Consider the following 26,395-nt stretch of genomic DNA (forward strand, 5'->3'; position numbering starts at 1 on the left):
CCGTGGGCCACCACCATGGGCCACCACTGCCCATCAGTCTGCAGCAGGAACAGGGACCACCATCTCCACACTGGGCCCAGCAGAGACGGTTTCCTCCCAGGGGCCCCAGAGCACCCCAACCCCAGGACACAGCTTCCATCCTGGTAAGTTTTTTTAATTAAAAAGATAACTTGGGGGGCCTGCCAGGCTGAGTGGTTAAGTTCGCGTGCTCCGCCTAGGCGGCCTGGGTTCACTGGTTGGGATCCTGGGCGCGGATCTATACACCACTCATCAGGCCATGCTGTGGCAGTATCCCACAATGAAGAGCTAGAATGACCTACAACTAGGATATACAACTATGTACTGGCACTTTGAGGAGGAACAAGTTAGCTCTGCTCCAATCTTCCACACCAAAAAAAAAAAAGATAACTTGGAAAACAATGTAAATTAACTCTATCTAGAACAAGGCAGTTTTAATGCTGATATGTTTGATGTCAGGGTGTGGTCCAGCTGACATCTGGTGTATTTTTATTCTGCTTCCAAGTTTCCACATAAATAACAACCCTCTAAATGCCACAGACTACTCTGCAGTGTGGACGCTCTGTGCCTGCCTGTCTGTCCACCAATCTGCTGTTTGGAAACCCTGCAATAGGCCTGCTTCTCACCACCCCTGTGATGGTCAGAAGTCTGGTCTCCAGGACAAAGAGCGCTAATTCCAGGGGCTTGGAGACAATGAGGGGTGGCCTGCAGCTCCCTCTCTGCCTCCAGGCCCAGTGTCTTCCAAGTGCGAGCAAAGGTGGGCTTGGCAGAGGGCGAGGGGGCACTGACGGCCTTAACATAAGTGCTCATTCTCTGAGGACCTCACCCTACTCTTTGAGACCAGACCTGTTTTGAGGGCTGGCTGCCCGTTTAGGGAGGAGAGAAGGCACGCCCAGCCCCCATTACTCACTGTCCATTCCCAGCGGCAGTGCCCCCTGCAGCAGCCCTGCAGGCTCTGGGGCCTCTTTCTGGGTCAGCAGACCCTTCCAGAAGCCCACAAGGAGGGCCAGGTGAGTCCAGGGCCCGTGTCTCAGCCAGTGCCTGAGTGTGGGCACCCAGCACAGTACAGTGAGGCCAGGCAGGAGGACAGGAAGTGGAATGGCCTGGCAGGGCAGAGGACGTGGGGAGGGCTGCCTCATGGGATGGGGCTCTGCCATGGGGGCTGAGGGGCGCAATGAGTTGGAGGATGTGGATGGCAAGTGGAGCCATGGAGAGGGCAGGAGATGAGGGAGGATCAGAGGGAAGGGTGCACCCTGGGGATCCTGAAGCCTGGAGGAGGAAATGCCAACATGGGATCGCCCCTGGGGCTCACCAGACCCTGAGAAGCAGCAGGCTGTATGAGAGATGGGATGGAGAGGATGAGGAGACAGTCATGCTCAGCTCGCCTTAGAAACAAAAGGAAGCCAAAAGCAGATGGGGACAGCAGAGAGGAGGAGGGGTGGCGACTGTGTGTCCCAGGACCACCAGCGAGCAGTGGTGCCCAGTGTGAGGGGGCTCTGCATAATGCTGCTGCTCCAGGGAAGCAGGAAGCTGGGGTGTTGGTTAGGCATGTTCCCGATCCCACACGTGAGCAATGTGGAGCCCTCACCCCACCCCCAAGGATCCAGAGCAGGGAGTGACCTGTCCTGTTTCCTCAACACCAGCACTTCCCAAACAGACACCTTCCTCACTGATGACCAGGGCAACCCCTCTTCCCCCGCCCCCTCCACAGCCTGCGTTCCACCGTCCCTTGCCCAGCTCCCTCCACCACTCAGCTCATGACTGCAGGCCGGCCCACACTCCTGCAGGAGCCACTGAGGGATCCACAAACAGCACTTTCCGGTCTTCGATGGAACTGTGCCACTTTTGGTACTACTGACCACCCCCTTTTATTTTCATATTTTTAACTTTTTGTTTTGAAATGCTCAGGCTGCTAGAACAGAACACCACAGACTGGGTGGCTTATGAACAACAGACATTTACGTCTCACGGTGCTGGAGGCTGGAGTCCGAGGCCAGGGTATGGCAGGTTGGGTGCCGGTGAGGCCCCCTTCCCGGCTGCAGGCAGCCCCATCTCCGTGTTCTCACGTGGCGGGAGAGCAGAGTCATCAGTGAGCTCTCCACTCTAAGGGCACTAATCTCTTCACGGGGCCCCACCCTTATACCTAATCACCCCACAGGCCCCACCTCCAAATACCATCACACAGGGGGAGGGTTTCAACTTGAATTTTGAGGGGACACAATCAGTCCATAACATAAACAATTTCAGGTCTACAAAGAGTTCAAAGAACAGCCTTCGTCCAGATTCCCTGTGTTACTACTCCATAGACGACATGCAGGGATCAAGGTGAGGGGCTCTCTGGGCGTCTGGCAGGAGTGTGCAGGAGAGCTTCTGGGCCCTGGGGGGCTCTGTCCACAGCAGATAGCAGCACCCCAGGAGTCCCCCCACCATGTTGCTGCTCTTTCTCCTTGTGACTAGGATGTGTCTGGAGGGGAGATGTTCTACTTAATTATCCTGTTTCTTGTCACACTTTCACCCACTATTTTAGCATTCACTGATGATTCTTGCTGGAAACATTTATTACTGCGGTGTTGGCCCAACACTGATTGTCTGCTTCTGTCGATCCTTCTACATGTATTAGTTGGAATTCTATCCTCAGTATTGTAGGATAAAGACGTTGTCATGTTACCAGTGGTTGCCATGGTAGCACCTTTTCTTCTTTCCACTCTTCTCTATTTTCCAAGTTTTCTATAATTTTCACAGATTACTTTTGTAATGAGACAAAAATTAAGAGACATTATCTACCATTCAATACATTTTCCAACTATGGCATACAATAAGACTTTCAGTGTCAATCTTTAAAGTTTTAAAGATTTAGTGGACATTTCCATCATGTGTCTGCACACTTTCTATTGGCCTGCACAGCACATCCCTCAGGCATGCAACCAGTGGTCTCTCCCTGTGGGCGAGCATGATCAACGTTATTTCCCTGTGTGTGTGTGCGGGAACCAATGGTCTCTGGGGCTGGTCAGTGGTCTCTTCCTGGGGGGGAGGGTGTGGTCAATGGTCCCTGGGTGGCAGGGGTGGTCAATGGTCTTTCCCTGGTGGGTGGGGAGAGGGGGTGGACAATGGTCTCTCCCTGTGTAGGGGGGTGATCAGTGGTAGCTTCCTGAGAGGGTGTAATGATCAACGGTCTCTCCCTTTGGGGGTGTGTTTTAATGTGAATCCAAACTTAATGACAGGGATGGACTTTTACAGTTAACAATTAAACAAAGTTATATAGCCTTTTTAAAAAAAGGCTTAACATGTTTATATGTATATATTTGTGTAGGAAATTGCTGGAAGGGTAAAGCCAAGTATTAAAAAGGGTTACCTAGGAGTAGTGGAATTTGGCACAATTTTACATTTTTCCTTTTTTACTTATCTAATTTTTTTCAAATCTTATAATGGAAAATTTCAAACATACACAAAAATAGATTAGTATAATGAATGCCCATGTATGAGGTTTTAAATTTTTCCTGATTATTAATGAGGTCAAGCATCTTTCTCATATTCATGAGCCATTTATACTTCTCATTTACTAGAAACAGTGACTTTTTGCTCATTAAAAATTTTTTTTCTTGCTAATTTGTAGGAGTTGTATTTTTAAAACATATATATTATATATGAATATAAACACATATGTAAATATAAACATATATAATATAAACATATATTTTATATATGAATATAAAACATATGTATTCTCAATAGCAATCCCTCTTGGTTGAGTCTGTTACCAATCTCTCTCCTACTTGTGGCTTGTCTTTTCACTCTCTTTATGGTGCCTTTGCCTTTTGATAAAAAGAAGTTTTTAATTTTATTATAAGTTTTAAATTTTATTACAGTTGAATTATAGTCGATTTCTCCTCTTCTGCCTTGTTTAAGAAATCTTCCCTATTTCTAGATCAAAAACATTCTCCAATAAGTTGATTTGACAAAGTTTTGCAGCTTTGCCTCTCATATTCAATTCGTTAACTACCTGAATCGATTTTGCTTACTGTGTGACATTTCATTTTCTGCACGTGGACAGCCAGGGGTCTCAGGATGGGTCGTTACACAGCAGCCTTTCTTCCAGGAGCGACAGTGTCGGACACTGTGCCTGAGCTCCCTGCTGGCTCTGTTGGCCGATCCTTCTCTGACCAGCACCACGTCGTCTTACCCACGACAGCTCTGCACAGTCAGCACTGCTGGGTCCCTACTTCTCTGCTTCATCAGGCATGTTTCGGCTGCTCTGGACTCTCGCTCTTCCCCATGGATTTTGGAATCAGCTTGTCAATGTGCATAAACATAGTAGGTGCCTTCGCTGGATCTATCCCAGGAGAATAGGGACGTCTTTGTGATCACTTAGTCTCCACCCAGACCATGGTGTATCCACACGTTTAGGTCTTCTTTAAAGGGTATGTACATCTTTTGTCAGATTTATTCCCAGGTTTTATACACATACACACACACCTGCTATTGTAAATGGTATGTTTACTCTTTTAAAAATAAAATCATGACATACAACATACACAGAAAAATGTACAGAATATAAAAATAAGTATAATAAACAATTATGTTTTAACGTTTGTATAGCACTCATCAAGAAAAAAACAATGCAGCATCCCTGACATCTCCCCACATCGCACTTCTGTTCACCTCGAGGAGACCACTATTCTGAGTTTTAAGGCAACCACTTCCTTGCTTTTATAGTTTTACCATCTCTGAAGACAACCTTAAACAAATTAGTTCAGGTGTGTCTATTTTTTAATAATATATTCAAACAAGAAAACTGTATACTTTGTATTTTGCTTCTTTCACTTACAGCTGAAACTCACTGGTGGTCTGCCCAGCCGCAACTTGCCCAAGCTCACTGTGTACAGTGTTGCACTGGATGAAGTGGCGGCACTTTATCAGTTCTGCTACTGACATCTGAGTTTGTTGTTTGGGGCTACTTCTCACAATTCTGCTGTGAACGTCCTTATACGGATGGTCCCCAACTTGGCATGGTTCGACTTAGTTTCAACTTTACAATGGTGCGAGAGTGACAGCAGTCAGTAGAAACTATGTTTCAAATTTTGAATCTTGATCTTTTCCTGGGCTAGCAATATGCTGTGCAATCCTCTCTCGTGATGCTGGGCGGCAGCAGCAAGCGCATTTCCAGTCAGCCCTGCAAGCACGAGGGTTAACAACCGACACGCTGACAACCCTCTGTACCCATACAACCAGCTGTTTCTCACTTTCAGAATAGTATTCGATAAATTACATGAGATATTTGACACTTTATTATAAAACAGGCTTTGTGTTAGAGGATTTTGCCCAATTGTAGCCTAACGTAAGTGTTCTGAGCACCAAGGCAGGCGAGGCTAAGCTATGAAATTTGGTAGGTTAGCTGTATTAAATGAATTTTCCACTTATGATATTTGCAACTCACCGCGGCTTTATTGGATGTAATCGTGAGTCAAGGAAGATCTGTATGTGACTCTGCAGCCTGGCAAGGAGACTGCAGCAGTGGGACGCTGGGCCCCAGGAGTAGACAGCAACCGTCCAGAGGACACTGACTTGCTTTCCCTGAGCGTGCACAGCACAGTCTGTTACTCTACACCCTGGCCTGCCTGTTGATGTTTTAATGTTTGCATCATTCATTTTATAAAGAATTTTCTGATTGTTGTTGGTGTACAGAAATGCAGTTTATTTTGTATATTATTTTATAAGCAATCTTGCTAAATTTTCTTGACTCTACTGTAGATTCACTTGTGAATAAACAAGGAACAAACCTATTTTCATTTGTGTATGATATAACACGATTATGTAGAAACACAATCAATTTGGCAGATAAATGGTTAAAATGAATAATTCTCCATCTATGTGTTCTGCAGTTTACTATGATACGGATTCAGGTGTGGGTTCATTTTTAATTATTGAAATGAAGGATTTGGGGAACTCCTGGATCTGAGGGTTGACTCTTTAAACAATTCTGGAAAAATTTCCACATCATCTTTTCAAATACCCCCCATCCCCCACGCCCTTGCCTCTTTCTGGAACTCCCATAGAAGATTCGTCACGCTTGTCACAGGAGCCCCTGTGCCTACATGTGGCTCACACTTCCCATCCATGTCTCGTCTGCCGCTTACCAGATCATTTCTTTAGTTCCTCTTTCTACTTCATTAATTCTCTCTTTGGCTGTGTTCAACCTGCTAGTTCTTTTCCAAATCTCCATTGTCATTCTTCAGGGTCTTTTGTTCTCTGCACACATTTGTGAGCTTATTTCTTTAAAAAAAGCTACTCTGACCCTGATAATTTCAATATTGGCATTTTTATGGGGCTGTTCCTGCTGAGCCTCACTTGTTATGCCTTGTTTCCTTGTGTGTTTACCTGGATTTGTCCCACGTCCTTCTCTGCTCCTGCAGCAGGACTGTGCAGTGCTACCGGAGGAAACCCTATGACGGGGAGGATGGGCGGCATGGTGCGAAGCCTCTGCAGGAGCCACTCCAGGCTCCAACACGCTGTCCATGGTACCATGCAAAACGATCAGTATTCTGAAGCCTCACCTCTCTCTCACCTGCTCCTCTCTGTGAACGTCCTAATGACTGCCTTGCAGAGAACCCAGAGGGTGGTGAGGGTTACTCAGCAGCGGCTTCCCCTTGAGACCCTCAGTCAGCGCATGGTTCGGCCCCTCACACCAACTCCACTCCTTCTCTGCCACACTCGCAGCAACGAAACTTTCGGACCCCAGGAAACCAGCAGGTGCACAATGCTGGCTCCCAGAGCTCCATCAAATACCCCTTTAGGGAATCACTGCTTCTGTGGGCGTTGTTGCCCTGAGTCTCAACGCAGGACTGTGACGTCCTAAGTGCCTGGAACCACAGCAGCCCTGCTTCCCTACTCCGTCCTGAGGGTGCACCCCTCCCCTGCTGCGAGCCACCTCCTGGCCCAGCACTGAGCCCCTGGACCCCCTGCCTTCTCCTGCCTGGACCACCCGGCTGGTTGCTGGCTGGCCATTTTCTATACTGAGTTTGGAGCAAACTGCTAAACCTGGGAGTTGGGTCACTTCACTGGGCCACCTCAGGGATGGAGTGCACTCCCACCAAAGCTCATGGCTCTGCTCTCAGCTTCCTGGTCCACTGGGCTCTGCTCACGGGACAGCTGACAGCCCCAACCCATGGAGCCCCTTGCATGGGCACCTCCTTTCTCCCACCAGGCAGACATCAGGACTCCATGGGCAGCCACCCCATGCTGAGAGGCACTGATCTGCATGGGCCAAAGAACATGAAAGGGACCTGCTGGGACTCTGAAGAAGATGGTTGGCTGACCGAGGGCTCTCTCCGTTGTAGGAAGAAAAAAGAGTGCTGGGACAACGCTGGGGGAACCCAAAGAAGGCACCTGTAGGCAGAGGCCTGGAGGCCAAGGCAGGAACTGTGGGTCTTGCTCGGGTGAAGAGGGAAGCCACTCAAAGGTTCTGGACAGGCCTGACATGGTCTCACTCAGGCTGATCTGGGGGAACAAGGATGGAGGCTTCAGGAAGGCGGGGCAGGAGCCTGCCCCATGGGCAGATCGAGTGTGTTCCCCAAGGGCCAGGAGATGGGAGGGGAGGGGAGCCTGAGCAGTTAGGAGAGGAGCAGGCCCCTGTGGGTCCCGGGTCAGAACTCAGGGCGACATGGACCCCTGAGCAGGGGCAGAGAGGATGCAGGAGACCAAGGGCTCAGAGACGGGGAATCGATGGCTCAGCCGATGCTGCACCTCTGGTGCTCCCTGCAGGGAGGAAGGGAGGCACCCGTGGCTCCCCGCAGGCAGCTGCCCCATGATGGGGACCCCTGAACCTCACCTCACACAGCCACGCTGCTCTTCTCTCCTGGCTCATAGCGTTTGGATTTGGCCAGAACACAGTCCCGACACTCCCAAAGGGAGGACTGTTCAAGCAGAGAAGCTCAAAGAGCCCTGAACTGAACATTCTAAGCCCTAAAGAAGCAATACCAATTCTTATTTTTGCTTTAAATACACTTTCAAATGAATTTAATGGTTATAATTCTCTCTGAACAAAGAATAGTGTTTGTTCCCTTTTTAGCACGATCCTGTTTGCATGTGGGCAGGACCCCCACTTTCTCAGAAGAATGTTCTGGGTACCTCCTGGGGTACAGCATTGAACGAAGACCCCCAGGGAACCAAGGAGCAGAGAATGCGTGCCGGACAGGGAGGCCGGGCAGACCCTGCACAGAGCGAGGCAGGGATGGAGTGGAGCCAGGGCCAGCCGGTAGTCAGCTCCTCCACCCAGACTCCTACTGGGCAGGTGGGGAGAGTGGACTTTGTGCAGATGGGAGAAGACGCGTTTCATCCCTGGAGTCAGTGCCGTCCACACCCAGCACTCGGTCAGTGCAAGGACACTCGGTCACCAGGCGTGTAACAGAGAAACCGCTGAAACTGCCCTGGGGGCTTTGCTGCTGGGAGGAGGGATCATGACCCTGCAGGTGACGGACTGACAGCAGCAGCCCACTGACACCACCAGAGCTGAGACTGAGAAAGGTTTATTTGGCAACAGTATTTAGAATGACTTTGGAGGAAAAAATAAGACATTTGGTGAAAGTGGTGGAAGGATATCAGATGACCGCAATTTCCCAGGTTTGGACTGAGGCTGTGGGGCAATACCTGAGGGCCACAGACTGGTCTGCAGCCCTCCTGGTTCCAGCTCTCCCCAGCATGCTCGGTGTGGCGTGTACTAAAGTCAACATAAAGGGACCTTCCTGTTTTCCCCAATTCTTGGAGACATTTACTTGCAGACAATGATCTGTTCAAATAAATACTTCCTGAACAAACAATGAGCGTCAAGTACATGCCAGGCAACTTACCAGGTGAAATGGATGCAAGCGTGACCAAGTTCATTCCCTGCCCTCCAGATTCTTACAAAAAGGGTGCCAGGGTCATTCACTGGAGAAAGAACAGACTTTTCAACAAATGGTGCTGGGACAGCTGGAGATCCACAGGCAAAAGAATGAAGCTGGACCCCTACCTCACACCAGACACAAAAGTTAATTCAAGATGGATCAAAGCCTAAATATGTAAGAGCTAAAACTATAAACCTCTTAGAAGAAAACACAGGGGTCAATCTCCATGACCTTGGATTTCACCATGGATTCTTATATCTGACACCAAAAGCATGAGCAACAAAAGAAAAATAGATAAATTGGACTTGATCAAGACTTAAAAATTCTGTGCTCTAAGTGATACCACCAAGAAAATGAAAAGACTTGAAACCATAAAACTTCTAGAAGAAAACATAGGCAGGGGCTGGCCCTGTGGTCGAGTGGTTAAGTTCATGTGTTCCGCTTCGGTGGCCGAGGGTTTCACCGGTTCGAATCCTGGGCACAGACATAGCACTGCTCATCAAGCCAAGCTGAGGCGGCATGCCACATGCCACAACTAGAAGGACCCACAACTGAAAATACACAACTATGTACCGGGGGGGCTTTGGGGAGAAAAAGGAAAAATAAAATCTTTAAAAGGGAAAAAAAAGAAAACATAGGCAGTAAGCTCTTGACATCACTCTTAGCAATATTTTTTTGGATCTGTCTCCTTAGGCAAAGGCAACAAAAGCAAAAATAAACATGGGGGACCACATCAAACTAAAAGCTTCTGCACAGGGAAGGAAGCCATCATCAAAACGAAAAGGCAACCTACTGAATAGGAGAAAATATATGCAAATCATATATCCAATATAGAGTTAATACCCAAAATATAGAAAGAATTCATACAACTCACTACCAAAAAAACAAGCAATTCAGGGGCTGGCCCAGTGGTGCAGTGGTTAAGTTCACACATTCCACTTCGGAGGCCCAGGGTTTGCCAGTTTGGATCCTGGGTGTGGATCTAAGCACCCCTTGGCAAGCCATGCTGTGGCGGGCACCCCACATATAAAATACAGAAAGATGGGCACAGATGTTAGCTCAGGGCCAATCTTTCTCAACAAAAAGAGGACACAGATGTTAGCTCAGGGCTAATCTTCCTCAAAACAAACAAACAAGCGAGCAAGCAATTCAATTGAAAAATGGGCAGAGGACTTGAACAGATACTTTTCCAAAGAAGACACACAGATGGTCAACAGACATATGAAAAGATGCTCAACATCACTGATCATCAGGAAAATAGAAATCAAAACCACAGTGAGAAATCACCTCACACCTGTCAGAATGGCTGTTATCGAAAAGACAACAAATAAGTGTTAGCGAGGATGTGGAGAAAAGGGAACCCTTGTGCACTGCTGGTGGTGATGTAAATTGGTGCAGCCACTATAGAAAACACTATGGTGGTTCCTCAAAAAATTAAAAATAGAACTACCCTATGACCCAGCAATTCTACTTCTGGGTATTTACCCAAAGAAAACAAAAACATTAATTTGAAGAGAAATATGCACCCTTATGTTCACTGTAGCATTATTTACAACAGCCAAGATATGGAAGCAACCTAAGTGTCCACTGATAGAGGAATGGATAAAGAAGATGTGGTATATATATATGTACAATGGAATATAACTCAGCCACAAAAAAGAATGAAATCTTGCCATTTGCAACAACATGGATGGACCTAGAGGGCATTATGCTAAATGAAATAAGTCAGTCAGAAAAAGACAAATATCATATGATTTCACTTATATGTGGAATCTAAAAAACAAAACAAAACAGAAACAAACTCACAGGTACACAGAACAAACTGGTGGTCACCAGAGTGGAGTGGGATGGGGAACAGGAGAAACAAGCGAAGAGGATTAAGAGGTACAAACTTGCAGTTATGAAATAAATAAGTCAGGGGGGTGTAACGTGCAGCATGGGGAATTCAGTCAATAATATTGTAATAACTTTGTATGGTGACAGATGGTTACTAGACATTATGGTTATCATTTCATAATGTATATAAATGTCAAATCACTATGTTGTACACCTGAAACTAATATAATATTGTGTGTCAATTATACTTCAATTAAAAAAAAAGAAAATGAACAGACAACCACCGAATGGGAGAACATATTTGTAAATCACGTATCTGATAAGGGACTTGTATCCAGAATATATAAAGAACTCTTACAACTCAATAATACAAACACAAATAACCCAATTAAAAATGGGCAAAAAAATCTGAATAGACATTTCTCCAAAGAAGATATACGAAGAGCCAACAAGCACATACGAAGGTGCTCAATATCATTAGTCATCAGGGAAATGCAAATCAAACCACTTGGAAGATCATTTCACACCTGCTAGTATGGCTGTAATCATAATTTTTTAAAAACCATAATAACAAGTGTTGGAGAGGATGTGGAGAAACTACAACCTTTATGTACTGCTGGTGGGAATGTAAAACGGTACATCCGCTTTAGAAAAGAGCTTGGCATTTCCTCAAGAAGATAAACAGAGAGTTGTTGTCTGACACAGCGGTTCCACTCCTAGGTAGATACCCAAGAGAAATGGAAACACACATCCACACAGAAGCTTGTACATGAACGTTCACAGCAGCATTGTTTACGGTGGACACAACCCAACTGTCCAATACCTCATGAATGGATAAACAAAATGTGGTATATATCCACACAAGGGAGTATCATTCAGTCATAAAAAGGAAGCCCTGACACAGGCTACAACATGCACGAACCTTGAAAACATGCTGAGTGAAAAAAGCACGTCACAAAAGACCACCTATGGTGTGATTCCGTTTGTTTAAATTTTCCAGAACAGACAAATCCAGAGAGAAAGCAGATGAGTGGGGGCAGGGGAATGGCAGTGGCTGCTAATGGGAAGGGGTTTCTTTACGGCGTGGTAAAAATGTTCTGGACATTTTTGCACAACCTTATGAATGTACCAAAAACACTGACTGTACACTTCTAAGGGTGAGTATTATGGTATGTGAATCATATCTCAGTTAAAAGAAGGACTGCCACTGGAGGAGAATCCAGCAGGTACAGGGGCAGTGGGCTGGGGTGCTCGCCACGAGAAGCAGAGGGGCCCTGGGGTGCAGAGGTCCAACACTTCCTAAAGGACAGCTGGTGTCCAGGAATAGAGCATGTGCTCCAGAGACCGATGGGGAGGAAGGACCTCTGGGCTCTAATCTGAGTTAGCCATGGCCTGAGTGGGTGCTGGGGCATTGGTAAATGCTCAGCCCTAGGGCGCCCCCACTGGCCCCCCACACACCAGGGTCCCTTCTGGGCCGTGGGCCCTCCTCAACATCAGCCCCCACCACAGACACCTGCTTGCCTCAGTGTCCCCAGTAGCCCCCGCTCTTCTCTTTACCCCCTTCTTGCCTGCAAAGCTCAGTTTCTGGGGCCAGCAGGCCTCTCACAGCTGATATAACAGTCTCGTCCATCCTTCTATGGAATGTCGGTGTTTGGTAGAGACCTCACTTTTCCTTAGATTTTCAAAGAATAGTCAGTCCTCCTCTGTACTGAATTCCCAACACCTACACTGACAGGCCACTGTGTTTCCTGGACAACACCCTTCTGCAGGGTGCTGTCTTGTCCTTCTCCTGCTCCCTAAAGGCAGCTGGTGTGACCACAAAGACTCTGAGTCCCAGACCCCAGCAGACACCACACCCATTCTCGATACTGCACAAATTCATCAATGGAGACAGCAGCCTAAGAGCAAAACCTTGGGAACGGGCAGAGAGCCCACGGAGTCCCCACAGAAGAAGCAGTGGAGCCCTCGTGGGTCCTCTGCACCCCTCTCACGCTACCAGCCTCACTGTCCCTGCGAGTGCCTGCCATCTGCCCTCCTCCTGCCGGGACGGCCACACCATGCTGAGTCTCCCTCCTCTACAGCCCTGCCCAAAGAGCAAACCCCTCCGCTTCCCCCGACTGGCGGACTCTGCTCAGTGCAGTGCCCCGGCTCCTAACTAGGGGCCTGGGTTCGGTCGTCCCTCCCAAAGGGCAGGAGGGCTGCATGTGTGGAGCCTTGAGCACCGCCTGGGAAGGTGAAGGCAGCACGCGCATGGCCCTGCCTGCACCCAGGTGCTGCTCTGACACAGGGAGGTTCCATGTTTCAGGAAACAGAAGCTTGTACCAATTGAAAACTGGCAATGCAGCACAACAGAGGAGACAACCAGTGCGGAGCTCCACACCCACGGGCCTCGTCTGCTCTGCCAGTGCTGCCTAGGCTTTGGCGGAGACTGCTGGACTAACTGCGACACCCAATGGTCCTTCTGGACTTACAGGTCTAGCCCAAGTCTGCGTGGTCACCTGTGTCCCCATGGACACTGGGAAAAGCATGCACACCTTCCACCAGCTTGGCACTGCTCTCCCTGTCTTCTCCTTCTGGGCTTGGCCCAAGGGATCCCCCCAAAATCGCCTCAGTCATGACTCAGAGCCCCAGGACACTTGCACCTGTGCCTTCCTGAGCCTGCCCAGCAGCATCAGCAACTCCTCTCACGATGTCCCAGAGCAACCGGGGTTCTCGGCCATGATCAGGGCAGCCACAGTCCTTCCCTCAGAGCGAGAGCAGAGCTGACACTTCTCACACCTCAGTGCGTGATCAGAGCCAAGAAACCACAGAAACTCCTTCTGGTTTCACCATTGCCCCTGAAGGAGGCAGAGAAGGAACTGGACAACCCAGAGCATTGCAATCACTTTCTGCGCCTGGAGGGTCCAGTGCTCTGAGCCCTAAAGACAACAGGAGCATTAAGACCTCAGGAAAAGGACGTGAGAGAGTGAGACTGAAGACAAGAGATGGTGTCACAGGAGCAAGAGAACAGCAAGAACACAGTCCTGGGAACACGCCAGCAGGGCGCATGATCTTCATGGGGTGCATGATGGACCTGAAAGCCCGAGGAGGAGGCCTCCATCAGGGGCGGGGGCACTGGCTTCACCACAGCCGGCACTTCTCCCAGAATTAGCTTGTTATCTGGATATACCAGCAGTCAGACTCCCAACAGGACATTGTTTCTGAGAAAGGCGGGCAGACTAACGCTATAGAGAAGAACAAATGACCAAGAAGAGGCCAGGTGCTTTCGAAAGGAAGGACTGGAGAGGGTGGGCATAAAGACCCGGCAGGAAGCCGAGGAAGGCAGTGAGCTCAGGTGCAGAGGGGCGGACAGCACAGAGCCCCTTGCAGATGTGCACCCGTGGGGGAGAGGTAGCATCACAGACTCGGGAGGTGATCGACTGTCCACAGGGAAGGCCATCCAGGTGGATACACAGTAATTCACGTGAAAGGCAAAACCTTAAAACATTTGGAAGAAGAGTTTCATGAGCTCATTTAGCAAAGGGTTTATTGAATAAGACAAAAAAGCACAGAGAAAAGACAGTGAGACAGAGTATGTCAGAGCTTAACATGTTTGTTCACCAAAAATCAAAACCAACACAAAAATGTGAGCACAGACCAAGACAAAATATTCCATGTGTGTAATCAACACAGGACTGCTATCCAGAATGCACAGGCAAGTCTGCCAATCAGAGAAGCTAAGACAAACAATTCTACACAGCAAAAGGATGAGACAATCCCCAAAGGAGGAAAATGAGGAGCCAAGAACACACAGACACTCAATCTCCCAGGCATCAGGCACGGACACTAAAACCACAGACTGACCACTGACCAAGAAGAAAATGGATGGAGCAGGCACACTGTGGTAGGGGAGGAACGGGCAGAACACCCCAGAGAGCATCCAGCATCTGTGCAGGCTGGAGACACCAACCCTGCAGCTGCCATGGAGCCTTCAGTGGGAGGCACAGCCACGCCCACAGCCGCAGGATCACACACAGGTGCTCTGTGGCATGACTGCCTGCAGGGCCCTCTGGGGCACCGTCTATAAAAGGAAAACTTGGAACCCAATGGCATGGGTGCTGTGGGAGGACAGCTGGTGTTCCGTCAGGTGCTGACCGTGCCCCATGATGGCCCATGAACCATAGGGAGAGTCAGCATGAGAGCTGGCCAGAAAGAAGCAGACAGATGCTGTGCAGCCTGGGTAAGCCAGGGTGTGGCTGGGCACGTGCACAGAGGTCAGTGGAATCACCAGAAGGGCAGAAGCAGATCCAGTTCCTCATGGAAACCTAGGACAGACAGCTCCGACCAGGGCACAGGCAGCCTTTAACAAATGGTGCTGGGACCATTCGATAGCATTTAGGAAATGAAAAAGTCGGACTCATCCCTCACCACACACAGGAATAAACTCCAAGTGGATCCAGGATGTGAACATAAAAGCAAAACTATACTAGCACCATCAGAAAGCTTTGGGCTTTGCCCCCAATCTGGGTGAAGTGAAAAACTTTCTAACGGTGACTAAAGATACAGATGCACTAAAAGAAAAGGTCAATAAACTGCAAAATAAAAAAAGTTTTGGCTTTTTGGACATATTTGATGAAAATATTAAATATTTGCATTATAAATTATAGGTACAGGGCTCATATCCTTAATACACAAACTTGGAGAAGAAAAAACAAAATATATTGTAGAAAAATGGGTATAAGATAAGAATAGACAATTCACACAGGGAAGACATGCCACTTCACCTGGCATCAGACATAAAAGCCTGGCCACACTGGGACCCTCGGCACACAGGCATAGCACACACGACTCCCTGGAGGGCACACGGTGGACAACATCCCCAAGTCAGCAACCCCTTGCCCAGATTTACCTGAAGAAACACCTCCAACAACACAAATTACATGAGCAAAGGCTCTTCGCTGCAGAATCCTGGAAGCTACCTCAATGTCCAACATGGGACTGGCTGACACACACAACCAGGAAGCTGCAAGGCAGGACGAGCTCTGTGACCCGAGAGGCAGTGATCCAGTGGGTCCTTCCAGACAGACACTTAGATCAGCCAGGAAACCTACCTGCTAGAGGCAGGTGTGGGGCTTGGAGAAGCTCTACGAGGAGTGGCTCCTCTCTGAATACACCTTTTGTATACTGTCATCTTTTGGAAGAACGTGAATGGTGCACATGTTTAAAAAACAAAATTAAATCAGTAAGAAGGGGAAAGGGGAGGAAAACAACTCAAACTAAAACAAATGAACTCAACTGTATTTCAGTGAACATCAGGACCACAACAAGGGGAATAAGGACTAATCCCAGTAACTTGTGCACACAGGGCCGGACACTGTTCCTGCTCCTGGGTGGAGTGTGCATGCGGGTGCAAATAAATACTGAACTTTGTTTTTAGTGTATATATATACACACACACACACACATATTTTTGTAGTGGAATGAGAGAAACAATTCTGGACATACTATCAGATGAGCCAATGAGTAGATGCAGTGGTTCTCTGGGAGCAGAGTTCTCACCCAGGAAGAGGGGATGTGACCGAGGAAGGGGAATGGACTGGAATTGGAAGTGTTGGTGTGAACTCAGCAATTCTAACATGTGTATGTTCATGTGCACATTTGTGTACATATTTTCTAGTCTGTCAGTGCTTAAAGGGCCAGGAAGCCACCACACTGTGGGAGCCATGAGCATACTATACATGCAGACTGGTCCTCCAGTACTGCTACTCTGGCCCCTGGCCCCATAAGATGTTAACCACAACCCTGCTCAAAACAAGCCTAACACATTCTCTTTAGCTCGCAGAAAACCACAAAGAAAGGAAAGAGAAGATGGCTGAACAAAACCAGTCAAAACCCGTCGAAGGGGATTTAACCGACTTAACCTCACACAGACCCCACAGCTCACTATACGCTCACTGTAATACGTCACCATATTATAGAACACACCCCCAAACGCCATGACAGTTTACAGCTGCCATGGCAACGGCAGGACACAACCAAATAAGGAAAGAAAGAGGTGGCACCCTTGCTCCCAAGAACAGCCTGCCCATTTCCCCGAATAACTCTGCATATTCCTCCCCTTCATTACCTCAACCCCTTATAACAGCTGTTTAGTCACCCCAGGAGCTGAGAAGCTGATGTGTGTTGTTCCCACTTCTCCATTCTTTGGCCACTGAATAAAGTTTGTGCTATTGAATGCTCAGCTTCAGTCTCATTTCAAAGTTGAGACACCAAACAGATTAAGAACCTCAAGAGGAAGGGCAGAAGACACTTCCTCGGGTCACTCCCCAGTTGGAGAGAGAGTTCAGTTGGTAACACTCCATTTTCCTAAAAGGAACCCGGGCTCCTGGGACAAACAGTTGCTCCAGGGTGGGGCAGCACAAGAGGCCTGGAGCATGCTGTTAAGCCAGAAGGAAGGAAAGCTCCAAGAATCACAGGCACATGGGAGACAGGAGCCAGCCTGGAGGAGTGCACCAGGCCAATCTGGGGCAACACTTAAAGCGAGAACTGAAGAGTTAAAACTTCCCTGAATTAGGGCGAAACTCTGCCTTGTGCCCACAAGGTTAACACAGGAAACAAAGTAACCAAAGTTTCTGAGCTGGTTTTACAGAACAGCAGGAGGACAGGGATAAGAGCAGCTTGCCCACAGCCCCCGCCTGACTAAGCATCTTGCAGGAGCATTGAGAAGCTAAAATGACTGTAAACTTCAGACATTACAGACTAAAAATCCACCGCATACAACACATAGAACTCCCCCGAATTTGCAGATGCCACCTGTGAAGAAATATGAAACAGCCGTGCCTGTGCAGAGGACTCTTAAAACTTAAGCTCCCAAGGCTACGTGCTCCCCTTCCCCTACCTAAAATCTCAGATAAAAACTCCTACCTTTTTCCCTTGTGGAAGGTGGATCTGAGTTTTAACTCCCCTCTCCTCATCTGGCTGACTTTCAATAATAAACCTTTCTCCTTGCCACAAGCCTGGCGTTCCGGTTATTGGCCCTCCTGTGCAGTGGGTAAACAAACCTGTGTTTGTGTTCAGCAACAACATGAGCACCAAAGAAATTAAGTGCAGGAATGAACTACAAACCACATAAAACAGAAAGGAATGCGTGAGTCCATAGCAAGAATGAACAAGTGAACACATTAACAGGGAGAAGGGGCTCCTGCTCTAGCAGGGTGCACAGGTGGGAGGAGTGCTGTAGTGGGGAAGTCGGCATTCTGTGCCCATCCGAGGTAAGACTGGATCGAGTAAGAAACAATCAGAACACCTAACCGTGTGGAGCATGGGTGGTGAGGGGAGAGCAGCCATCATGCCCAGGGACAGCGGACAAGCATAAGGTGGACGTGGGCCTGAGAGAGCCTGAGAAGGACACAACACTGCTGTGCAGCGTTCCACTGAGGAACCATCAGACAAATCCAAACCAGGTGCTCTACTTAAAAAAGGGCAACTATTACCTTAAAAAGTGTCAATGTCAAAAAAGACAGGGACAGGCTGCGGAAACCCTCCAGATGCAGCAGATGCAAGCCCAGCAGGGTGAGCCGGTGAGGCGAGTGCACGATGGCGGGGCCAGGAAATGCTATGAAGGATGACAGGGAACCAGCTGCCAGAGGTGGACAGGGCAGCAGAGGAGACCCGAGCCTCGCACTAGCAGATTTACTCAAAGTGACACCAGTCCTGGGGGAAGCGAGCAAACACTGGCCCATGACCTGAGCGACTCAACCCAAGATGACTCAGAGAACAGCACTGTGTGTGGAGGGAGGAGGGAGCACACGATGGCCACCAAGGGTGAATCTGGGCAAGAGGACACAAGTGGTCAGCGCACTGTCCTGTTTTTGCAACTTTTCTGTTAGTATGGAGTTATTTCCAAGTAAAGCTAAAAATTAGAAAAATAAGAATGAGAAACTATGGCTACTGCCTCAGCATAGATCTTTGCTCAGAGGAGCATAAAGAACTGGGCTCAGCCACAGGGCCTGCAGGGTGTCCAGCCCAGGCAGCAAGTCCACCTCAGTGAGGAGAAGGCCCTTGCCCGGTCATGCATCTGCAGCAGGAAGTGGGGCCACACCCGGGGACTGAGCTTCCCCAGGGGAGGTCAAACTCAGAAGTAAGCACAAGTCAGCTCTGAAGGAAAGTGGCCCCAGTCCTGCTGTGTGTAGGCGGGACAGCAGCTCCTCCGCCACAGCACTGGTTAACAAGCCAAGAGTCCTTCTCCTAAAGGAAGAGAGTGCTCCATCCCACTCAGCCACTCCTCTGGAACTTAGCGTGCACAGACAGCCCCTCCTTACCTTGTGCTTGACCCTGAGACCCGCGGCTCCTGCGTGCCAGCATGACGGCTCTCACATTCGTAGTCTTGAGCCTGGGACATTGCAGCCCTTTCCTGAGGACCGAGTGGACAGACGTCAGCGGGTCATCGGGATGCCCCTCCAGTGTCAGTCGGGAAGGCGCCACCCTGTGAGAGAGCAGAGTCTCTAAGCACGTAAATTCAGAAAACGTCTTATTACACCTTTGGGTTTCAGGAAGCAATAACAGCCCAGTGCTCTGGCGAGAATGAGGAATACCCAGGCCTAAGCGTGGTTTCCCACTCCCTGCACCCTGCCCTGAACCCCAGCTGGGCCAGCCCTGCCCACCTCCCTGCAAGCGGCCTGCCGCCCCGAGACATAGTGTCCTCAGCTGCCAGATAGGGACAGCACCACCACCTCGTGCCACTGTGGCTATGTGCAGGAAGTGCTCAGCAAGGGCCACCCCATGGCAACACTCAAGAAAAACTGATGCACACGTAGGGTTTCCTGGTTTATGACAAAGAGTGGACTTTTCAAAAACAGTGTCGTGTTGGCTGGATATATACACGGGGGAAAAAAGAACCTTGACCCCTACCTCATCCAATACACAAAACTCAGTTATACATAGATCTAATTGTAGATCTAATGTAGATCTAAATGTCAAAAGTAAAACAATAAGCCTTCTAGAAAAAACGTCTAAGAAAATCTTTGTGGCTTTACACTAGGTACAGATAACTTAATCAGGCACAAAACACCACTAACCACAAATGAAAAATGCATAAATTGGTCTATAGTAAAATTAAGAACTTCTGTTTATCAAGACACCATTATGAGCAAAAAGGCAAGTCAGAGTGGGAAATATTTGCTATACAGAAGATGCACGGTACATCACATATAACACATGAGTGTATACGTATCTAATCTGCCATGTTTCAGAACATATAAAAATTCCTAGAAATAAATAATAAAAAGGCAGATAATCCAATAGAAAAATGGACAAAAGACTTGAATACTCACTTTACAAAAAGGAATATCTAAATGACTAATAAACACATGGAAATGTGCTCGACTTCACTAATTGTCAGAGAAATGCTAATTAAAAGCATAATGGGATACTGGTACACCCATCAAAATGGTGAAAACAGAGAGGAAAATCTATCACATGCTGGCAAGGATGTGGAGGCTCATCTACGGCTGCAAGAAACTGGCTAACCCACTCCAGACCACGGTTGCAGCATTTCCTAGAACTGCACATACACCCCCAGCCCAGCCACCCAGAGCTTCCACCTCTAGCGATGGAGGCCAGCAGAGGCTCACACATACGCTCTCCAAGACCTGCACACAGTGTTCCCAGAAGTCCTGGTCACGATGGCCAAAATGAGAAACTGCCAATGTTCGTCACAGCTGAATGGACACTCAAAGTGCACACAGGGGTCCACCCTCAACGACCTAGGTGAAGCTCCCAAACAGAAGGCGAGAGACAGAAGCCAGACATCACTGGACACACAGGGTTTGATTCCCTTGCACAAAGTGCACATCAGGCAAAGTCAGCCTCTCCTGTTAGAAATCAGGAGCAGCCGCCTCAGGCTGAGTAGTCACAGGAGGGGCCTGAGGGCCATGCCGCTCTGTTTCCAGCCAAGTGCCCTTTATACAAGTGTGGGTCTGTAAAAGCTCACAGAGCTTCACGCCCGTGCTTTCACACTTTTCTGTATACATGCCTCGCTTCAGTAAAGTCTGCAGAAATAAGGAGCTGGGGCATCACTGGGGGCGCTCACCTCCTTGTGCCCTGTCCCCATCCGAGTTGGCATCAGGTCGGGGCCCTCCCTAGAAGAGGCCGTCCACAGATCTTAACTGTGCTATTCGAGGGGAAATAAAACAGGTTCAAAGCAGCAGGTGGGGGCATAGCCAGCCAGGGGCCAAAGGGGAGGAGATGGCAGGCCAAGCAGACACTTTCTCTAAGGCCCAGAGGACTCTGGTGCTGCAGGTCCAATCTGACTTGCTCAGTTCACGAGCTGGAGAAGGCTGACCTGGAGGACAGGCTCCCAGCCTTCTCCTTTCTGCCAGTCAAATGTCCACACAAATATTTACATAAATGCTGGAGACTAATAGGAACGCCAATTTTTAATTTTTATTTATTTATTTTTTGGTGAGGAAGACTGGCCCCGTGCTAACATCTGGTGCCGATCTTCCTGTTTTTGCCTGAGGAAGACTGTCACTGAGCTAACATCTGTGCCAATCTTCCTCTATTTTTTGTATATGGTATGCTGCCACAGATGGCTTGGTGAATGGTGTGTAGGTCATGTCCAGGATCCAAACTTGCAAACCCTGGGCTGCTGAAGCAGAGCACGAGAAGTTAACCTACACCACCAGGCCGGCCATTTTTAAAAATGAAAGTCAAGTGTTTCTAATTTCTTGTCTGTCTGAGAGAAAATAGGTAACCTTCTGGTATGGCTCCAACATTTAAAAAAAAAAATAAAAACACAGCAGTGTTAGTGAAATTTTGAGAAACTAAAAAGTATCTACCATAACCCGAAAGCAACTCAAATCAACCACCTCCACCTGTGTATCTCCTTTCGGTCTCGTCCCATTCTTCACGGCCGGTCTAGAGCAGGACACAGCAGTCGGCAAAGACGTCTACTTCAATGCATCTGACTGGCCCTCCTTGTCTCAGAGTTGCCTCATGCATCACCTCCTCCAGAAAGCCTTCTTCAATCTGAGACAGACACTAGGTCTTGGTGACCCCAAACACCCTGGGTCTGAAATCAGGTACTGTTAGTCCTCCAACTTTGCTCTTCATTTTTGAAGTTGTTTTCATTACTCTAGGTCCTTCACATTTCCATATGAATTTGAGAATCAGCTTCTCAATTTCTGCAAAGTTGGGAAGCTTGCTGGGATTTTGATTGTAGTTGTGTTGAAGCTATACATCAATATGAAGAAAACTAACATCGTAACAATATCAAATCTTCTAATCTATGAACATGGCATATCTCTCCATTTATTTAGGTCTACTTTCTTTCAGCGGTGTTCTGTAGGTTTGAGTGTACAGATCTCACACATATTTAGTCAGATTTATCCATAAGTATTTCATATGTTTGATGCTAGCAAAATATAAAACAATTTCCAATTGTTTGTTGCTAGCACAGAAATATACACAGGCATACTTTGTTTTACTGTGCTGCACTTCATTGCACTTCACAGATTTTTTTTTTTTACAGGACCCTCCACCAGCATAAAGATTACAATTCACTGAAGGCTCAGATGATGGTTAGCATTTTTTAGCAGTATTTTTAAATTAAGGTAGTACACTGTTTTTTAGACATAATGGTATTGCACACGGAATAGACTACGTTACAGTGTAGTGTAAACATGTTTTATATGCACCTAGGAAGCCAAGAAATTCATGTGACTTGCTTTACTGCAATATTTGCTTTATTGTGGTGATCTGGAACTGAACCCAGAACATCTCCAAGGTGTGCCTGTAATTTGTTTTTGCATATTGGTCTTGTACGTGTAACCCTGCTAAACAAACTTATTAGTTCTAATTGCGTGTTTTTTTTTTTTGCACTAGGATTTCTACATAGATGATCATGTCAACAGTGAACACCAACAACTGTGCTTCTTCCTTTCCAGTCTGGATCATTTTACTTCTTTTTCTTGCCTTATTGCACTGGCTAGAACTCCAGGATGATGATGAACAGAATGAGTAAGTGTGGACTTACCTAATCTTGGGGGAAAGTATACAATGTTTCACTATTAAGTACCATGTCAGTTGCAGGCTGTCAAGCCGAGGAAGTTGCCTAGAATTCCTAGCTGGCAGAGTTTTTTAAAAACATTAGGAATGGATGCTGGATTTTCTAAAATGCTTTTACTGTTTCTATTTAAATAAACACATGATTTTTCTTTTGTAGTTTCATAATAGTTGAAGTCTATTGATTAAGTTGCTAATGGTAAACCAACTCTGCATTCCTTGACAAATCCCAACTGGTCATCACGTATTAGCCTTTTTATATATTATTGGATTTGATTTGCTAAAATGTTGCTAAGAATTTTTGCATCTATGTTCATGTGGGAGATTGGTCTGTACTTTTTTCTTCTTGTAATGTCTTTGGTTTTGGTAGCAGGGCAATGTGGGCATAATAAAACAAGTTGAGAAGTATTCCCTCCTCTCAATTTTCTTGAGAGTTTGTGTAGAATTCCTATTATTTCTTCCTCAAATGTTTGGTAGAATACACAAGTAAAGTCATCTGGGCATCTAGTTTTCTTTGTGGGAAGGTTCTTAATTACAAATTGGATTTGTTTAATAGAAATAGAGCTAACCGGGCTTTAAATTTCCTCTTGAGTGAGTTTTAGCGGTTTTTGTCTTTCAAGAAATTTGTCCATTTCATATAAGTTAAACTTACTGGCATAAAGTTGTTATACTATTCTTTTATTATCCTTTTAGGACCAATGGAGTCTGTAGCAATGCCACTTCTTTTGTTCCCGTTATCGATAACTTTTCACCCTTTTTACTAATCAGTCTGGCCAGAAGTTTGTCAATTTTACTGATCTTGTAAAAAAGACAGCTTTTGGTTTAATTTTCTCTATTGTTTTCCTGCTTTGTTTGATTAGTTTCTACTTTGATCTGTATTATTTCCTTTCTTTGCATTCTTTTGGATTTAATTTGCTGCTCTTTCTAGTTTAAAGTAAAAGTTGAGTTCAGTGATGTGCAACCTTTTAAAATATTAATCCAATTTAGGTATTCAGTATTGTAAAATTCCCCTTAGAGTACAGCTCTCCTGACATCCCACAATTTGATATGCTGTATTTCCATTTTCATCCAGTTCAAAAGCTTTCTAATTTCCCTTTTGATTTCTCCTTTGACTCATGGATCATACAGAATTATGTTATTTATTTTCCCAATAGCTGATGATTTTCCAGATATTTTTTATTGGTTTCTAATTTAACTCCATTTTTGTCAGAAAACCTATGGCACGGAAAAAATGGTCTATCTTGGTAAATATTTCATATGCACTGGAAAAAATATGCCGTTGGGTGGAGTGTTCTATAAAAGTCAATCAGGTCAAGTTGGTTGACACAGCCAATACGAATTTCTGGGCGTTTGTTCCATTGATTACTGAGAAAGCGGCATTGAGAGCCCCAACTATCATTGTGGATGTGTCTATTTCTCTTCGCAGTTCTAACAGTTTTTGCTTCATGTGTTTCACAGTTATGCTTTTAGGTGCATAAAATTTATAGTGTCTTCTTGATGATTCACTTCTTTATCATTATGAAATATTTTTACCTGGCAGTTTTCCTTGTTTTGAAATCAGTAAGTTTGTTATTTATAGCAACCAGGCTTTCTTTCCATTAGTGTGAGGATTGTATGTCTCTTGTTTTCCTTTTAATTATTTGCATCTTTATATTTGTTGCCAGCATATATTTGGGTATTTGGTATATTTCCGCATTTTTATGCAATCTAACAATTTCTACCTTCTAATCAGGGTGTTCAAACCACCTAGATTTATGATTGTTGACATGGCTGGGTTGAAATCAATCATCCTGCTACTTGTTTTTGATTTGTCCCATCTGTTCTTTGTTCCCTTTTTCCGCCTTCTCTTGGATTAAGCATTTTATGTGATTCAGTTTTATCTCCACTGTTGACTTATCAGTTGCACATAATTCATTGTTTTGCTATTTCAGTAGGGGATTTGGATTTATAGTGTCCATGTTTAATTCATCACAGTCTGCCTTCATGTGACATTATACCATGTCAAGTCTATCAGTTTGCCATCTCTCCTCTCCTGTGCCATATTTGTCATATATTTTATTCAATATGTTATAACCCCCACTCTGCTACACTGCTATTATTTAAATAACTATCTTTTAAAGAGTTTTAAGTATTAAGAAGTATCTTATATGTTTAGCCATGTCGTTACCATTTCCAGGCTTCATCCTTTTGTGTAAATCCCGATCTCCACCTCATTTCCTTTTCCCGCAGCCTGAAGGATTTCCTGCAACATTTCTTGCAGTGAAGGTCTGCTGGTGTTAAATTCTTTCGGCTTTTCTATGTTTCAACACTTCATTTAAAAAGATATTTACTCAGATATAGAATTCTAGGTTGGCAGTTTTCATTCAGCATTTTCACATGCTGCTCTATTGTCTCCTCATTTGCATTATTTCCAGAGAAATGTGCTGTGTCTGTATCTTTATTCCTCTGCACGTAATATGTCTTTTTTTCTGGCTGCTTTTAAGACTTTTCTCTTCATCAGTGGTTTTGGGCAATTTAATTAGGTTGTGTCTTGTGTAATTTTATTCGTGCTTCTTGTGTGTAGTGTTTGTTAAGATTGTTTGATCTAGGTTTATAGTTTTCATCAAATTTGGAAGCTTTTCAGCAATTATTTCTTTAAACAGTTTTTCTGTCCATCCCTTTCACTTTGGGAACTCCAGTTACACAAAAACACAGCCCTTTGCCAGTTGTCCCACAGCTCAGTCATGCTCTTGTTAACGTTTGTTTATTTAAAAGTACTTTTTCTAGGGGCCAACTCCACAGCCTAGTGGTTAAGTTTGGCATACTCTGCTTTGGTGGCCCAGGTTCAGTTCCTGGGCACAGACATATACCACCCATTGGCGGCCATACTGTGGTGGTGATCCACATACAAAATAGAGGGAGATTGGCACAGATGTTAGTTCAGGGAAAATCTTCCTCAGCAGATAAATAAATGAAGAAAGAAAGAAATAAATAAAAATACTTTTTCTCTCCTTGTTTTAGTTTGGATAGTTCTTACTGCTTTGTCTTCAAGTTCACTAATCTTTTCTTCTGCAATGTCTAATCTGACACTAATCCCCTTCCATGTGATTTGTATTCAGATATTTTAGTTTCAACTCTGGAAGTTTAATCTGGATTTTTTTTTTTTTAGTTCACTGTCTTTATACTTCACCATGTCTCTGCTTAATGTGCCCAATATTTCCCTTACCTTTTTGAACATAGGGAAAATAGTTGTAATAACTGCTTTACTGACTTTTGCTAAATCTAACATCTGAGTTTCACATCAGCTTTGATGGATTTTTCACTGCATTATGGGTTGTATTTTCCTGTTTCTTTCTATGCCTGGTAATTCTTGACTTGATGTCACACATTGTAAATGTTATTCTTTTGGAAGCTGTACATGTCTATATTCTTATAAACACCCTTGAGCTTTGTTTTGGGATACAATTCCTGGGAAACAGTGTGAAACTTTTGGTTCTTGCTTCTAAGACTGGGTAGGAGCACCAGATCGGCATCTATGCTAGGGCCAATTAGCTTCCACTGAGTAGTCTATCAAATGCCCTGAGTCATACAGACTCTCAGTCTGCCTGATGACAAGGCACTCTTCAGTGTTGTGAGAGCTC

The 26,395-nt window shown here is 46.1% G+C and overlaps 1 protein-coding gene across 8 annotated transcripts in view; it reads right to left on the reverse strand.

Moving 5' to 3' along the window:
- Nucleotides 1-26,395, reverse strand: part of ARHGAP39 (Rho GTPase activating protein 39) — a 124,766-nt gene that overhangs the window by 50,810 nt on the left and 47,561 nt on the right. For 7 of the 8 annotated variants that reach the window (XM_044780878.2, XM_044780881.2, XM_070481912.1 and 4 more), the window contains exon 2: nucleotides 19,034-19,197. In XM_044780878.2, the coding sequence (XP_044636813.1) occupies nucleotides 19,034-19,113 (80 nt within the window). In that variant the 5' untranslated portion in view covers nucleotides 19,114-19,197. Of the gene's footprint in view, nucleotides 1-19,033; nucleotides 19,198-19,375; nucleotides 19,471-26,395 lie in introns of those variants that run through there. The other variant, XM_044780882.2, reaches the window with a different exon arrangement.

Source organism: Equus asinus, chromosome 12, assembly GCF_041296235.1.
Source record: "Equus asinus isolate D_3611 breed Donkey chromosome 12, EquAss-T2T_v2, whole genome shotgun sequence".
NCBI classification, from domain to species: Eukaryota; Metazoa; Chordata; class Mammalia; order Perissodactyla; family Equidae; genus Equus; species Equus asinus.